General features: G+C 42.9%; 2 protein-coding genes across 2 annotated transcripts in view; one reads left to right on the top strand and one right to left on the bottom strand.

Moving 5' to 3' along the window:
• The window catches only part of LOC308394299 (uncharacterized protein), a 1,060,216-nt gene that overhangs the window by 757,027 nt on the left and 286,858 nt on the right, over window positions 1-16,331 (top strand). The window lies entirely within an intron of this gene.
• LOC308394461 (uncharacterized protein) lies at window positions 2,847-16,157 on the bottom strand (the record flags this gene model as incomplete). The annotated part of the gene is made up of 4 exons (XM_080878819.1): window positions 14,694-16,157; window positions 10,147-10,261; window positions 3,078-3,216; window positions 2,847-2,926 (listed from the first exon to the last, which is right to left on the bottom strand). The coding sequence occupies exons 1-4, from the start codon at window positions 14,711-14,713 to the stop codon at window positions 2,847-2,849; spliced, it is 354 nt and encodes a 117-aa protein (XP_080734945.1). The 5' UTR covers window positions 14,714-16,157.

Genomic DNA, 16,331 nt, shown 5'->3' with positions numbered 1-16,331 from the left:
CAAAGTTCTCACTGATGGAAGGAGGTTTTGGCTCAAAATCTCACGATACATGGCCCCATTCATTCTGTCCTTAAAACGGATCAGTCGTCCTGTCCCCTTGGCAGAATAACAGCCCCATAGCATGATGTTTCCACCCCCATGCTTCACAGTAGGTATGGTGTTCTTGGGATGAGACTCAGTATTCTTCGTCCTCCAAACACGACGAGTTGAGTTTATACCAAAAAGTTCTACTTTGGTTTCATCTGACCACATGACATTCTCCCAATCCTCTGCTGTACCATCCATGTGCTCTCTGGCAAACTTCAGACGGGCCTGGACATGCACTGGCTTCAGCAGCGGAACACGTCTGGCACTGCGGGATTTGATTCCCTGCCGTTGTAGTGTGTTACTGATGGTGACCTTTGTTACTTTGGTCCCAGCTCTCTGCAGGTCATTCACCAGGTCCCCCCGTGTGGTTCTGGGATCTTTGCTCACCGTTCTCATGATCATTTTGACCCCACGGGATGAGATCTTGCGTGGAGCCCCAGATCGTGGGAGATTATCAGTGGTCTTGTATGTCTTCCATTTTCTGATGATTGCTCCCACAGTTGATTTTTTCCACACCAAGCTGCTTGCCTATTGTAGATTCACTCTTCCCAGTCTGGTGCAGGTCTACAATACTTTTCCTGGTGTCCTTCGAAAGCTCTTTGGTCTTGGCCATGGCGGAGTTTGGAGTCTAACTGTTTGAGGCTGTGGACAGGTGTCTTTTATACAGATGATGAGTTCAAACAGGTGCCATTCATACAGGTAACGAGTGGGGGACAGAAAAGCGTCTTACAGAAGACGTTACAGGTCTGTGAGAGCCAGAGATTTTCCATGTTTGAGGTGACCAAATACTTATTTTCCACCCTAATTTACGAATAAATTATTTACAAATCCTACCATGTGAATTCATGGATTTTTTTTCACATTCTGTCTCTCACAGTTGAAGTGTACCTCTGGTGCAAATTACTGACCTCTGTCATCATTTTAAGTGGGGGAACTTGCACAATCGGTGGCTGACTAAATACTTTTTTGCCCCACTGTATATGTGGTGGCCCCTAGAGACAAAACACGTACAAACTCCAAAGCACATTTCTAGCTTGAACTGAACTTCCAAAACAGAGCTACCTAGAACAGCGGTCCCCAACCCCCGGGCCTCGGACTGGTACCGGTCCGTGAGTCGTTTGGTACCGGGCCGCGAGAGTTGAGGCTCAGGTGTGAAATGTCTGGTTTTCAGGGTTTTTATTGCTTTTCAGCGTTATTTTGTTATCGTTTTTATCATTAACTCGGTTTTCCTGGGTCTTTTCACGTGTGTTATGAATAAATCTTCTTTTTCGGTACCGGTACTAGTTTTATTTTGTTGTATTTATCCGCGACACCTTAAAGGCCGGTCCGTGAAAATATTGTCGGGCATAAACCGGTCGGTGGTGCAAAAAAGGTTGGAGACCGCTGACCTAGATCACGTAAATGACACAATTGAAAGCATGAAAGCATATGTGTATTGTTTGTGTATTTATGCACAAGCATTCATATATATTCAAATCATTAAAAAACAAAAGTTCATTTGCCTGTTACTACCACACACCAAATCTGGTCGTTGGTACTTGCTGAACTGAGAGACACAACAGCAGAGGTCACTATTAATGCTATAAAAGAGGCCTTTGCAAGACATGCAGTTGCCGAAACTGTGGTATCGGACAACAGGCCGCAAGTTTCATCAGAACAGTTCAAGCACTTTGCTAAAGAGTACCAGTTCACACATGAAACGAGCAGCCCCAGGTACCCCCAAGCCAACGGGGAGGCAGAACGCGCTGATCGTACCATTAAAGACTTGAGAGGACTGTGACTACAGCAGAGCACTGCTAGCGTGCAGGGCCACCCCACTGGAACATGGGCTCTCACCGGCACAGTTGCTCATGGGGAGACACCTGCGTACCTCTCTGCCACAAGCTGCTGCGAAGCTGGTGCCAAAGTGGCCCGACCTACAGGCTTTTCGCGAGAAGGATGAGGAGGGGAGGCGTGAGCAGGCAAAACACTACAACCGCAGACATAGAGTCAGGACAGAAGGTGTGGATTACTACTGAAGGAACCACTGGAGCAGTAGTTGGACCTGCCAGTGCTCCCAGATCTTATGTGGTAGAGACAGACAGGTTTTCTAAGGAGAAATAGGAGCCACCTCACACCAACAGGGACTGTTACCAGATCTGGTCGAGCGGTGAGCCCTCGTGTAAGATTGGATGTGTAATTCTCTGAAGTTATCCATTCAGGCCCTATTCAAAGCTGGCTTAGGCTGTTAGAGATGTTTACAATTATGTGTTTCGTTTAAATGTAAGTGAACAAGTGAGAGATGTGTATCATTTTAACGTTTGATAATGCTCTGCATTCCTGTTCTTGTGAGCTGAGTGAGTCATTATGAAGTATGTCTTTAGCTAAAAGGAGGTGTAGCAGGAGACTACTGTACCCATAAGGCTGTGTGTGTGTGTGTGTGGGGGGGGGGTATGATCTAAATTATAATATTGCTGACTGTCTGAGGCAAAATTTCCCCAAATCGAATCGAATCGAATCATGGATTGAATCGATTCAGGCAAGGGCGTCGATTTGGCATGGACGGAGGGGACATGTCCCCACCAATATCCAGCGATTATTGAATTGTCCTCACCAATAATTTGATCTCTTCGAGTAAAGAAAAGCAAACCTGATAGAAAGAAGAAAAAAAAATCTGTCAACGTCTCATTCACCCAGCGGTGCCGAAAGAGTTAAATTACGTCCTGTACTGGAGTCCTACCTCATGTGACAAATATGGCCAATGTGATTGGCTGAACCTTTCAGGGAGCTCTGTTGAGTTTTAGCAGCGGCAAGCCTGCGCTCCCAGGAGGAGAGGAGGACGGCAGCAAAGAGGAAGAACCTGGATATAAGAAAGTATTTTTCAGAGAAACCTGTAAGTCACTTAAAGCCAAGTTCACTCATAATGTCACGGTCTGGCTGGCAGACCGTGGGGGTGTAGGGAAGGAGGACACAGGCGCGGTGCTCTATGTACAAGCAGTGCGTTTATTTACAGCGATGGACAGACATGACAATAAATCCCGTGCTCTCCCGACTCCCGTGACGTGTCCTCTTCCCAGTGCTAGTGCTCCTGTCTCCGCTTCTCCGTGATGAGCACCCCGTGCTCGCTGTCCTCTCGTCTCCCCGTAACTCCTGGGGACATAAGAGAGAGGAAGCCGTCAGACACACAATAATGCAGCAGACTCAAACTAGGAACTGGTCGAGAGACTGACGTGAAGCCACGCAATGATCCAGCGTCGGAGAGAGCTCCACCACACTCTCAAATAGCTCCTCCGACAGGCCTGATCAGCTGCAGGTGTGGCCAATCACCTGCCAGGGTCACACACACACACACACACGCACACGCACACACACACGTCTACAAGCAGGGAGAACGAGGGACAGCAATACAAAATACATACATTATAATATTAGTCCATAACTGCTCAGGGTCCTGGGTCTGACACATAAAATGTGTCCATCACAATAACGTTGCAGGCTATGCTAGGCTTTGGCCCACATCAGTCTAAAACTGTATGTAACCATGAATAACGTGTTTTGGAAACTAACAGCACAACATGCAGCACTGTTAGTTCTCTCAGTCTCAGAGCAGCGTTTCTAATTCTAATCTAAGTGAAGCTGTCAGAGAAAACAGCAGCCTCGAGCAGCCAGAATATTAGTTTACAGAGGCTGTTAGAATTATATGCCTAACGTTAAAATGTTGGTGACACAAGAATTTCATCTTAATGGCACTGACGTATTCATAGGTCATAGTTATGATTTTGCAAATATTCCACCTTGTAGTGCAGTTTGCACAACTTGTTTTAAAAATGCACTCAGCCTACAAACATTACTGATCAGTCAAGATCTGCACAAAGTGACAGACACACTGAAGCAGCTCCACATTTTATTCTTATTGTCATGTATGTCCTATTTGTCAGGTGACAGAAGAAGCAACACAAAGCTCAGAGAGCAATGGTGACACAAGATCACAGGTGGAATTGGATGATGACGCAGAATGAGAAGAGCGAAAGTGGATCGCTAAATGAAACGGATGAACCAGAACTGGTTTGTAAAAATGCTGCAGCTTCAGTGGTGTGGAACTGGTTTAGCTTTTGTCCGTCAGATACACAACAAAGCACTATTTTTGGTAGAGCATGCTAGTGGGCCGTCGTTATTACCGTGTTGTTTGGAAAATACGGCGCACTTAAAATCAATCCTTTGATTTTTCTGAAAGTCGACAGAGCCCCTTATAACCCCGTGTGCCTTATGTATGAACTCTGGTTGTGTTTACTGACCTCGAAACGATTTTATGTGCACGGCGCTCGAAAATCTGTCAGATGTTTCAGTACGACTTTGCTAAGCTACCACCGCTTGATGGATTGTCGGAGCGTTACGGCTGTCGTAGGCAGGAGCCTCGCGGAGTGAGCCATGTCTCCGTGACGACCAGGACACAGCAGTCACGGACGATTGGCTGTGCGGCGAGAAGTAGGTTCAGTTCATCTATTTTGTTGACGACCGACCGTGCGCTGGTCAGAAAGATGCTCGGGAGCGGTGGTTTGAAAGGCTGCTTCTTTAGCCTGGCCAGCAGGCCCGACAGGCATCCCCGCTTTTGTTTGCGTTCCTTCCGCCGCCTGCGTTTCTTGGCAGAGCCGATAACAATCCACGGAGCACCCGATGTTCTCGCTATCTCTGGGGGGATGTTGTGCACCCTCTGATAATCACTGGTAATGGGGATCTGGCTGTTATATCCGATCTTGCATAATTCCAGATGGTTGTAGGAAAATTTGGCTTCACAATAAGGAAAACAAAAGAAGAAGAAAAAGTGGAGAAACAAAAAAGAAAGGCACTCAAGTGGAGAGCATAGAGCCGCTGCGTCTGTGCGCGCCGCCATCTAGTATACTTCTTCTAGTACACAGCCTGGAGGTGTGTTTGGGGTCATTGTCCTGTTGAAAACTGGTCCCTAAATGCAATTTCTCAACGAGAAGTTTGGGCTCGGGTGAGTCTGCGTGCTGAAGATATCTACCTATTCGGAACCATGGTAACAGGGTTCTGGCTGATCGGAGCTGGCTTGAGAAAGCGGAACCGGCTGTTCAAACCCCCACAAGGCTGCCCACTGGGATTGGAACGATGGGAGAGGCGTGAGTTTCTCAAAATGGGCTCATTGAGTCAGCACGGATAAGATCTTGGAGAGGCTACGGCTGCTGTGGATACTCAGAATAAGATCTCTGACTGCAGACTGGATACATCTCGGAAGGGCTCGCTCAGAATAACATCTCTGGGCGCAAATTGGATGACATCTCCGGGAGGCACACTGCCGTGAGTTCTCAGAATCGGCTCCTTGAGCACAAGAATGACAACATCACAGAACGCAAGTATGGCGAAGCTCGCAGCTCTCCAACGGGAGATTGAGAGACCAGTGTTGGACTGTAGAACTGCTTTGAAATTCATATGAGCTGTTCGCACTAAAGTAAAAAGCACCATCACTTATGCGGAGACCCTCTCGGCGCCAGCTGTGGGCTCAAGGCTGGAGCCGAACAAAAACACCCTGATAACGACTGTGTTGAGTCTGTTCCTTCCTATTCCATGCAAGGCCACCTGGGTTGGCTGGAAGACTGTTTACTTAGCCTGGCAGGGCGAAGGACACTGTCTCAGCTGAACCCTGGACACGCACACACATACAGGGAGTGCAGAATTATTAGGCAAATGAGTATTTTGTCCACATCATCCTCTTCATGCATGCTGTCTTCCAAGCTGTATAGGCTCAAAAGCCTACTACCAATTAAGCATATTAGGTGATGTGCATCTCTGTTGATAGGTTTGTAGCTTGAACCCATCCGCTGGAACGTTGAAGACAATATAATTACACTGCAAAGCAAGACACAAGTAGGCAAAGACTTCATGTTTCTCGTGCACGGGAGAAATGACCGGACAAAGCGCCATTCCTTCGCTTGACCCCAGTCACTCTCGTCCGTCCACCCGTACCACTGTTCTTTTATTGAGGTTACATGAATATGCATAGGTTCATTAACATATGACGTCTACATACACACAAAGAGTACCTTGCCTGTGTGTGTGTGTGTGTGTGACTTGTGTGAGGTCAAGATGTGACCCTGTGAAGACTCCCCAAAGCTGGTGCCAGAAGTCTGGGTCCATCTAACAAAAGGCTCTTATACTTAAACAGATATACGTGTGTTTGCTATACCATAAATCAGCAAAAGAAGATACGACCTCTCCTCTGTAGGGGAGTGAACTCACCCCCTCTTCATGCTACACAGAGTTGTTACAGACCTCCTAGAATGAGACATTCTTTCAATCTACAAATGATTATATACTTCTAAGCATATATAAGTAAATATTTCTAAGCATAAATGACAATCAACAATACAAAACCTATCACTCCCTATTCTGGTATTTTAAAGAGTACTTAGCAGAAATATTAAACAACCTAACTAATAGGGTTGCAAACTCCCAGCAAAAAAAAAAACTAAAGGGAACCATCGCCCACCCTCTGCCTCGTCATGCTTAATCGACATAATCGACTTTAATTTAATGCATGTATTTAAAAAAAATGCACAGAAATCAATTATTTTTCAACAACAGTTAAATAGATTCAACATCTTTCTTCAACAGAACTGCAGACTGCACAGATGGTATCTTCCCAAAGGAAAAAGTACTATAACTTACTAGGGTATATATTAGACTTAATAGTTACTATATACAATATTAGATTTCTATACATTTTACGTTAGATAAAAACTTTGGTTGTAAGATTCAGATAATTATTTATTAAAAGCGAGACATTTTAAACGAGAATAAGAAAGAAAAGTATTTCTTTGTGCCCCCCTTTTCCCTGTTAATGCCCCAGCTGGCCCCCTGGCAAAACCGTGCTAGACCCGCCCCTGCACAGTTACCAGCTGTCAGCTACTTATAGCATTAGGCATTAAAGTAATATTAAATAAATTCTAACAACAGCTTATCAAGCTTAAACGTGCTGCTGTGGTTTATCTGCTGGTTTCCTCTTTCTGGCGCAAAGTGGGAAACAAACAAGAGAGACGGAACTTGCGATCAGCTGATCATTGATCAGTTTCATGATTGAAGTAGCAGCAGGAGAGGGAGGGGGAGAGGAGGCGCGGCAGTCGCTCCATATATCGGTTGTTAAGCTTAACGTGGGAATGCGTTACAAACATTGAGAGAGAAACTTACAAACTTGCTTTACTTCTCTAGGACAGCTTTCACTGAGAAGAAAGGCCGATTTGGAAACATGTAGCGAGGCGCTAAATGCTCCACCAGACAACCGAGAGGTCTCTTGTTGTCACATGCAAGAAAGCATGCTCTGAAGAATATCCAGGTAGATAACTGTGGCGATATGTTGGTTATATTACTTTAAAGTGCAACTGGCTAATTCTTATTTTAGCCAACTCGAAAAGTAAAAATGATGCAACGACCTTGAAATAACACATTTATCTCACTGAAACATGTCATTTAAATAAAAACATTTACTGAAATTAAAATAAATATACTGAATATAATATGGCTCAGATTTAATGGAATATAATGATCCTTTTGTGTTGCTGTTAAAGAAAGGGATAATGTGTGATTACTGTTTTTAAACTATGGGCTACAAACTAAATCCTTTTATTATTTCTGTCCTCGGTTTTAACTCATTAATAATCATTAGGATGAAGCCCCCTAAAAAACAACGTAAAGGTCATGAAAATGTAAACAATTTGGCATTTTGATGATGCATCATCCACATTAAAAAGTAGAGATCATATCAGCCCTGTATTTACTTGTATCGGATACATAAAAAATCTTTCCGTATCGCACAGCACTACAGAAAGCTCTTTTCTAGGGTTGTATTAAACATCTGTAACTACCGTAACTCCTGATCCATTTCCTCAATTAAAAGAAGTCCAATGATTCCTGAGAGCAGCAACTCTGCACTTTTCATTAATATTTGCATCATTACGGTAATCCCAGGTACATTGTTGCAGCAGCCCCGTGAAGGCAAAGGTTGAGAGAATAGTGAGTGAGCGTGATGGAACAATGTTATCACACGTTTGGCTTCTTTTTACCATTGTTTGTTTTGTTCTTTCATGTGTTATTTACCAAGATTTGGATGGTGTTCTGCCTCGAGTTACCATAATGTCCCTAACATCACAAAAAAGCACAGAGTTGCTGCTTTCAAGAACTGCTGGAATTTCTCATTTGCCCCAATGGTTCAAGACTCAAGTTAGGCTAAAAACACTGGGACCAGTTTAAATGGGTTCATCTGTGTCAGCTGCATCGTCACTGCTGCTCTTATGTTATGTGTTTTTGTTGAAAACTAGGTGCTGTTTGGGCTTAATGATGTCAAACTTTTCATTCACTTGTTTGCTCCTAAATACGTTTCTATTGCAGGTCTTTTCCAGTTGAAAATGTGAGTGAGCACTACACAAATTACTGACACTGAAATACACTGAAAAGAAAAACAACTAAACTAAATCCAAACCAAAACAACTAAACGAAGTAGTTACACACGTTATAGAATATATATACTGGGCATACAAGCCTGGCCTAAGCTTTCTGTCAGGAAGACTGCAGCAGTCCAGGAGTTGGGTTAACTGTCTTTAAGTCCCACAGAAGAAATGTTTACATCAAAGTGCTTGCCAGGCTTAATCCAAATTAGGTACAGCCATACTTGAACTTATCATTGTATAGTATGTGGGACTATGAGCAATGGTTTTCTGGAAACAGAAACAGGCAATTTTATCATTAGTAGAGTCACAAATAACTCGAAAAACAATTGAAAACATAATGTACTCAACACAGCAATATCTCACAATATCCACAAGGGGTCACTATAGCTCATATATTGCCTAAATAGCACGTCATACAAATTGCCAATCATAAGGCACGGACATGGCAAGCTAGCCACAGTTAAACTAAACAATAGAAAAGTCCTTTATTTGTAATACCGCTGGATGTAATGACTGCGGGAGATTACAGCCACTGCTATTAACTTAGTGCCAAATAATCCTACCAACATGGTATCAAAGAACTGAGGCATAACTTTAACATGCACAAACAATTATAACAGCTTCATGCGAGTCATCCTGCCAAAAGGACTAACACTCACAGGTTCATAAACACACAACTTAATCACACGAAACAACTGCGATGCTCTGCAGTGGCACCTTTAGTCACTCCCACTCTGCGTGCTGAGCACATGCCCACTGATACGCTTATTTCCTTTGAGTGTGCTTGATTTCTGCCTCTAGACATTCTGAGGCCGAGTCAGAGCAGGAAACTTGAGCACACGTGGTCTCATTAAATCAGACAGCTGGAGTCATTTAAAAAGGATCTTTTAAGCAGTGCTGTCCCTCAGCTTCATAGTAGATCCATCTATGGATCAGTTTGAAAATCCTAGCTGTCTTCTTTCTAGTTATCATGTTACAAGATTTTAAGAAAACTTGAACGCTGATCATGAGTTGAATGCCACTGATCTTCAAAATCATCCAAGCTTTTTGATAAATGCACACAAAAGTCGGGTGTCCATGCCACCCGCATGCAAGGTGACAAAAATACCCCAATCAGCCTTTCAAGCTGACAGCTAAAGAAACCATTTCACCAGATTTAGCTTCTTGGATATTGTGTTCACTATACTGTGTTCAAAATGTACTTCTCATTTAATAGAAGAAATGTAATCATGTCAATATAGAGGATTTCAAATTCTCACTCCGGTAATTAAAAAAAAGAAAAAAGTAGGATAAGACATGAGAAACTCCTTGAAAAGGACAGTCTCCATTATAGCACCTCATGGAAGCTTTGTTAGACGACCTGTCATTAAAAACTAGAAAGACCATCCAGCATCGGGAGCTTTCAGACTTCCAGGTATGACAACAAGCCTATTGCTGGTTTGCCCACTCTGACTGTGTCAGTATTTGCTCCACATACCAACTGCTCTGACCCTAAAGTAAGCCAGAATCCCACACAGCCATATGTAGGCACATTCCAACCACAAAGAATAACTGGGGATTCTTCATCCTGTAAACATCCTGAACAACTGGTTTTGGTGGTTTGATGGGAACAGATCCTCACCTGATCAGGAATACCAACGATCACCCCACCACTCATGTCTTGTTGGGAAATGTTTGCAGTCCTCAAGCTGTGAAAGTCATCAGGTGCAGCAGTCATGAATACCATGTAAACATCCCTGTTGGTAGGACAAACAAATAACAGTGGGATTCATTCGAGAAAACAGAACTTGTTTGATTCCCTGTCTGACAAAAAGAAATTAATGCAACGTAAAAATTAGATTTAAAAAATCAGCAGCATCATATGTAACCAGGTCCTAAATTACATATTGTTATAATTACACAAAATTTGGTCTAAAGCCCAAACTGCTCCTGGTATATCTGACTTTTAGCACCTCCAAGCCTGTAGTCATCTTGGTTATTAGTTAGGCCCCTCCCCCGTGTGTCGCTATGTGTATAGGCACTGTTAATGCTAGCATGAACAGATCATTCTTGCTGGCTGTTGTAGTGGCTTGAGCTAACTCTCATCCCAACTGTTTATATTTGGTTATAGGAGCTGGAGTGGGCATTAATGCTCCACAATTTACAAGCTGGGACCTGCCGCTAATCCATGGTTAAAGCCTTTACCCACATCAACACTGCAGGCAGAGGCTAACATCTGCAATACTATTAATAATTACACATAACTGTAGCAACAACAAAGAGAGGCTCGAACAAGAAAGGCTTGAAACCCTTAGAAAAGACTGATCAGAGTTGGTTCAATGAACTCTGATCATGTTCATTCGGAGTTAAGCTCGTGTGTGTTTAGAGACAGAAAGCCATCATGTTACCAGGATTCTCCAGAGAAACACAGAAATAAAGAGCAGAGCCTCCATCTTCATTTAGTGGACAGAGGAATATGATCACAAATCAGTGTGGGCCAAAATTTGTATCTTAAAAACTAGGAGGGGATAAAGTTATACCAACATACTGTAATATTTTTATAATATACACTAGCAAACTTTCATGCTGTGTGTGATATTAAAAATATTGTATTGTGTGATATCACATTCTATTGTGATCCAGCATTTTAATCTGACCTTTGATTTCTAAATGCTTCATTAAACTGTCAAATATACAAATATAGACAACTGTGGGATTTGTCTAAAGTATTTGCATATGCCATAGAAATGTTAGCACTCACAGTTTACTGGGCAAGGTTTATGCAAAGTTTCAACAAGACCAGTCCACTTATGACAAATGCGATCATACGAGCATTATAGTACGATGCAGTCTCTGCATGATATGACTATCTATTCAGCTGTAACCTGACAGGGACAAAGTCTAGGAGACAGAAACTGAAGATAGACACCATTTACTGATGGACCTGTTATATTAGGTGACAATTCCACGTGAAAGTCAAAAGAAATGAATACATACAGGGCAAGTCTTTATGAGGCAAACATGATGTGCATCTCACACGAAAGCGATTTAGGTGATTTTCTGTGAGAAATGTGTAAAAAGATCCGTACTCTGAATTTCAGATACTATTGATCTGTTTGTTGTGTGTCTGAGGGTTTACGCAGGGACGTTTTGTGTAAGCACTGATTGCTACAGTAGCATCCAATCAATGCTTACAGTGCAAAGAAACTGGCCTACAGTCTGACAGCTGCATTAATGTCTACACAATCTAAGAGTTTGAAAGATGGACACACGTGAGATGATCATAAATCCACAACAGAATCCTTTCTGTCCTAACATACTGATGAGAAAATAACTGAAGCACTCGTGTCAAGAACAACAACAACAAAGGGAAACATGCCTAACTTGGATTTCAGTGATTGTGAAAACAAACATATGCAAATGAATTTCCTCTGTGCGCTTTGCCTAATTCAGGAAATCACTATCAATCAAGTTGAGTGTGAGTCAGTGAGTATGTTATGTTCACATAGACTGTTACCTCAGGGGCTAACTTACCAGATGAAATGAACCTTTATGGAACGGAAACCCAGAATTTGTTTCAAGTCACATTTTAGCTTAACCTGCATGGTGGAAAGTGCCTGTACCAGAGACATGATTGTTGCTGCTTAGGTTAAAATATCTAGTATATGTCAATAATGTAACAAAAAAGAAGAAGAAAATCTGTGGCGGTGTAAAAGTCCCACTAAATGCGTCTCTCGGTGTACATCTAAACTATATAACGATTAACCGCCAACTGTGAGTTCAATTTAAATTTTCCTTTACAAATGTGTGTTTGTTTAGGAAGGAAAAAAATGTGTGCACACAGTGTTCGGCAATATAGACTCAAAGGCAGCACCAAGACTGGCACGAGACTATTTCCACTGCACTGAGGGTGGGAACTCCAGGCCTCGGGGCCGCTGTCCTGCAGGGTTTAGATGTGTCCTTGATCCAACACAGCTGATTTAAATGGCTCATTTTGAACGTTGACATATACATCAAGGAATGGACCAGCCACTGCACTGATGTTAAACCAGTTCAGAAGTTCATTTATCATCATGAACCACCAATTTATGAGCAGACAAACCAAAGTGCACTCCAAGATTCAGTTGCTTGTAGAAGCACGTTTAGCAGCAACAGCTCAAAGTCATTGTTTTCTGTATGACTATCAGTCTCTCACATCATTGGGGAGTCATTTAGGCTCACTCTTCTTCATAATGTTGCTTCACTTCATTGAGGTTTGCACAAATTTGTTTATGCAAAACTCACGACCACACTACTTCTATTAAGCTGAGCTTTAAACTTTCTAAAATATAAAACCTGCTAGACACCGGTGTTGTGCCAAAAAGTGATTGTCTGCCAAAAACTGATTTCTGGTATTTGCCAAAAAGTGATTGCTCGTATTTAAACTGCTATAAGTAACTTGTTGGGCTATAATATGTGAAACATATGTCAAATGCTTCCCTCATGGATGACATAAAGTCATCTTGAGCCACAAACAACATTCGTGTAACAAGGTAGAAGCCGCGATCAGTTTTTGGCAGCGACTTTTATATAACCTTTATTTATTTAGTTAAAAAAAAATCTCATTAACATTAAACATGTCTTTTGTAAGAGTAAGTTGGCCAAGAGGACAGCAGCAATGGCAGCAAATATTACAATAGTTCAGTAAAAATATTTTAAGTGGGGATAAAGGAGCGGATTGGTTATAATGTAAGTACAGGGTGGGCCATTTATATGGATACACCGTAATAACATGGGAATGGTTGGTGATATTAAAGTCCTGTTTGTGGCACATTAGTATATGTGAGGGGCAAACTCCTCAAGATGGGTGGTGACCATGGTGGCCATTTAGAAGTCGGCCATCTTGGATACAACTTTTGTTTTTTCAATAGGAAGAGGGCCATGTGACACATCAAACTTATTGGTAATGTCACAAGAAAAACAATGGTGTGCTTGGTTTCAACGTAAACCTCCAGCAGAACCAGGCTCAGGGAGGGGCGGGGCCATCTGCTGACCGGTTGGGGTGAGAGAAGGAAGACAGGATGAAGACATGCTGTGGAAGCGAGACAGAGATTAATAACAGATATGATTCAATGCAGAGAGGTCTGTTAATACATAGTGAGTGAACCAACCAACCACAGCATCTGTGGTGAGAGAGTCATCAAGGAGTTCAGGCACTCCATCAAGCTCACAGTCACAGACTCAGGTGAGATTCTAGAGTTGCAGGGCTTCCTCCAGAGCAGCTGTTAGAAACACAGCTGCATCTTCTTTCTCTCACACACAGAAAAGAGTGAGACAGAGTGAGGCATCAGGGAGTTTAATTACCAGCTTTAAGACAAATGAATGAGAGTGCTGAATGATAGCACTCATGAGTGGTGCAGCATGCTTTAATTACTACCCACTAGTGAATGTGTCAGCAGCTGAAACTGTATTAATGGTGATTTAAAGAAACGAGTCCCAGTGTGTAGACCAGGCGAGCTGCTTCACTTGTAACACACTGGCAGAAACCCCAAGTCAGTTAGGATGACTACCTGAACATTTGAATGTTTCCACTGGTCACTGAGGTGGTACGTTACAGGGATCCAGTCTGTTCATTTACAGGACTCTACTAGAGCTGCTTTGCATGACTCACAGTTGAAATAATGCTTCTTTGTCTGATGCAGGGCCTTGGTTCACCCCATCAGTCGTGCAGGGGGTCGTCTGCTCTGCAAAAGTGCACTTTAATGTAAACTGTGCAGCAGTGCTGCAAACTAATCCAGACGAAATAAAAGCACAATGTCAGGAGCTACTGCAGTTCAGCATCAAACGTAGGCCAAATCAATCATTAATATGATTTTCATGATCATCTTGTTTGTCTTAATGTTCTTATGATTCAAAGAAACATCCAGCAGCTGTGAGATCGGCTGTACTGATTTAAAATGAAGTGTGTACGGCCCCAAAGCCTCTGAATGAGCTGCAGATGTGTTTCAAACTCCTGTAACAAAAGCAAACATGTCTGCATACCGGCTAACTTTGTCCACACACTGTTTCTGCTCTGCAGGTTTCACAGATGAAGATGCAAATAGTGGAGGATACGGGGATGGAGGAGATTGGGTTGGACTTTCATTAATATTTTGTCTGTTAGTTTGGGCTGTTTGTTGTTCCTGCTGCTTCCGCTGTCGTCATAATTACCTGCAAGGAACTAAAGCCATTATAGCAGCATCCTCCTGAAAACAACATCTGCTCTGCTTTTCCACAAGAATGAAGATGCAGAGGTCTGGCTTTAGGATCTGAGCTCAGATAACATCTGGAGTTTAAAGCATCATTTTAATCTTCTTCTGCACAAAATGGCTCAGTCGAGTGCTGCCAACTCCAAGAGGTTTTCGGAGGATCGGGTGATGGAGATCTATAAAGTAGGAGTAACATTATATAGCTACTATGTCAAAATTCTATAGTATGGTATATGATATGGCACAGCCCTGCTGTAAAGATCAAATGTGTGACAGTGAAAGGTGCTGCAAAGAAGTCGGGAGAGAAATGCTGCAGAAAAGTCTCTTTAGCAAACAACGAGCAAACATAAAGCCCGTCCATTTCACATTTAAGGCAGGTAGTATGTTTGTTTTTCTAATGTTGACAAACTGACCCTCCATCCATCCACTTCTGCTGATCCTTTTCAGGGTCGCGGGGGCGCTGGAGCCTAACCCAGCTGTCTTAGAGCGAGACAGACTGAAGACCTGTCCAGTCCGCTGTCCCTACTAAGTGCATGTCCTTGAAACAGTGGAATAAAAACTAAAGCAATGACAAATAATGATCCTCATCATCAACATTACTACCGAAATGTGAACTAGCAAGTACAGCCTGAGCTCATAGAAACAACATCTTTGTAATCTGTAACAGTTTTGGATTTTTGGACATGTTAAAGAACTTTTAAAGGGTTTTTCACAAAGATGCTGAACATTAAATGCAGGATGCCACAGACATCCATTTTAGCCAACAATCTGCCATCTTCACCTCCAGTGTTCAAATAAAACGGAGACGTTGTGACATCAGCAGGAGACAGAGATCAGCTAGAGACACGCAGACAGTTTAAGCAGGCTGCTGTTCAAGTGGAGGCTGGTATGAATCCTGCTTCTGTTTATGTTTCCTGTTGAACAAAAACTTGACCAGAAACTGACATACCAACTTTCAGACTAGCAGATCCATCCTCCTTCCCTCCATCCTCTGTGTGTCCTTCTGTCTGACCTGCAGCTGAGAAACAGGTGTGAGGTGTCAGCTGTCAGGTAGGTGATGAGTGAAGAACAGAACAGAATCCATTTCCTCTTCAAACTGCTGTCAGACATGAGCTGTGTCCCAATTCGTCGGCTGCATCCTTCGGAGGACCCGGCCTTTGCGGTCTACGTGGGCCGGGATGGTGGGGACAGAGAGGCTGTAACTACATCTGCTGGTGTCACTGTGACCTCAGAGCAGTTTACATGAAACATGAAACGAATTACAACTTTTGCGATATTGACCAGCTCATGATGCAGAGTGTAGACTGTATCTGTGATAATGAAAATGATTTAAGGACTGGTTTATGACACGTCTATAAAAAATATAAAGTCTGTACAAATGTGAAACTACAAAGTTAAAAGCAGCTGGAACGACAGCTGTTCAAAGCTGAACACTTACATCATCCAGAAGACAGAGTGAGTCCTCCATCTCTCTGAAGGAGGCCATCGTGGTGAGCACAGATGCAGCAGCAGTGTGGATGTGTCCACTCTCACAGTGTCTCTCTTTCAAGTTTGTCCTCACATTCTCAAAAAAAGAACATGTCTATGCAGATGCCCAGAG

This window comes from Rhamphochromis sp. 'chilingali', assembly GCF_963969265.1.
Source record: "Rhamphochromis sp. 'chilingali' genome assembly, chromosome: 3".
Taxonomy (NCBI): Eukaryota; Metazoa; Chordata; class Actinopteri; order Cichliformes; family Cichlidae; genus Rhamphochromis; species Rhamphochromis sp. 'chilingali'.
Note: the sequence above shows the minus strand (reverse complement) of the source record. Positions and strands in the feature narration are given on the sequence as shown.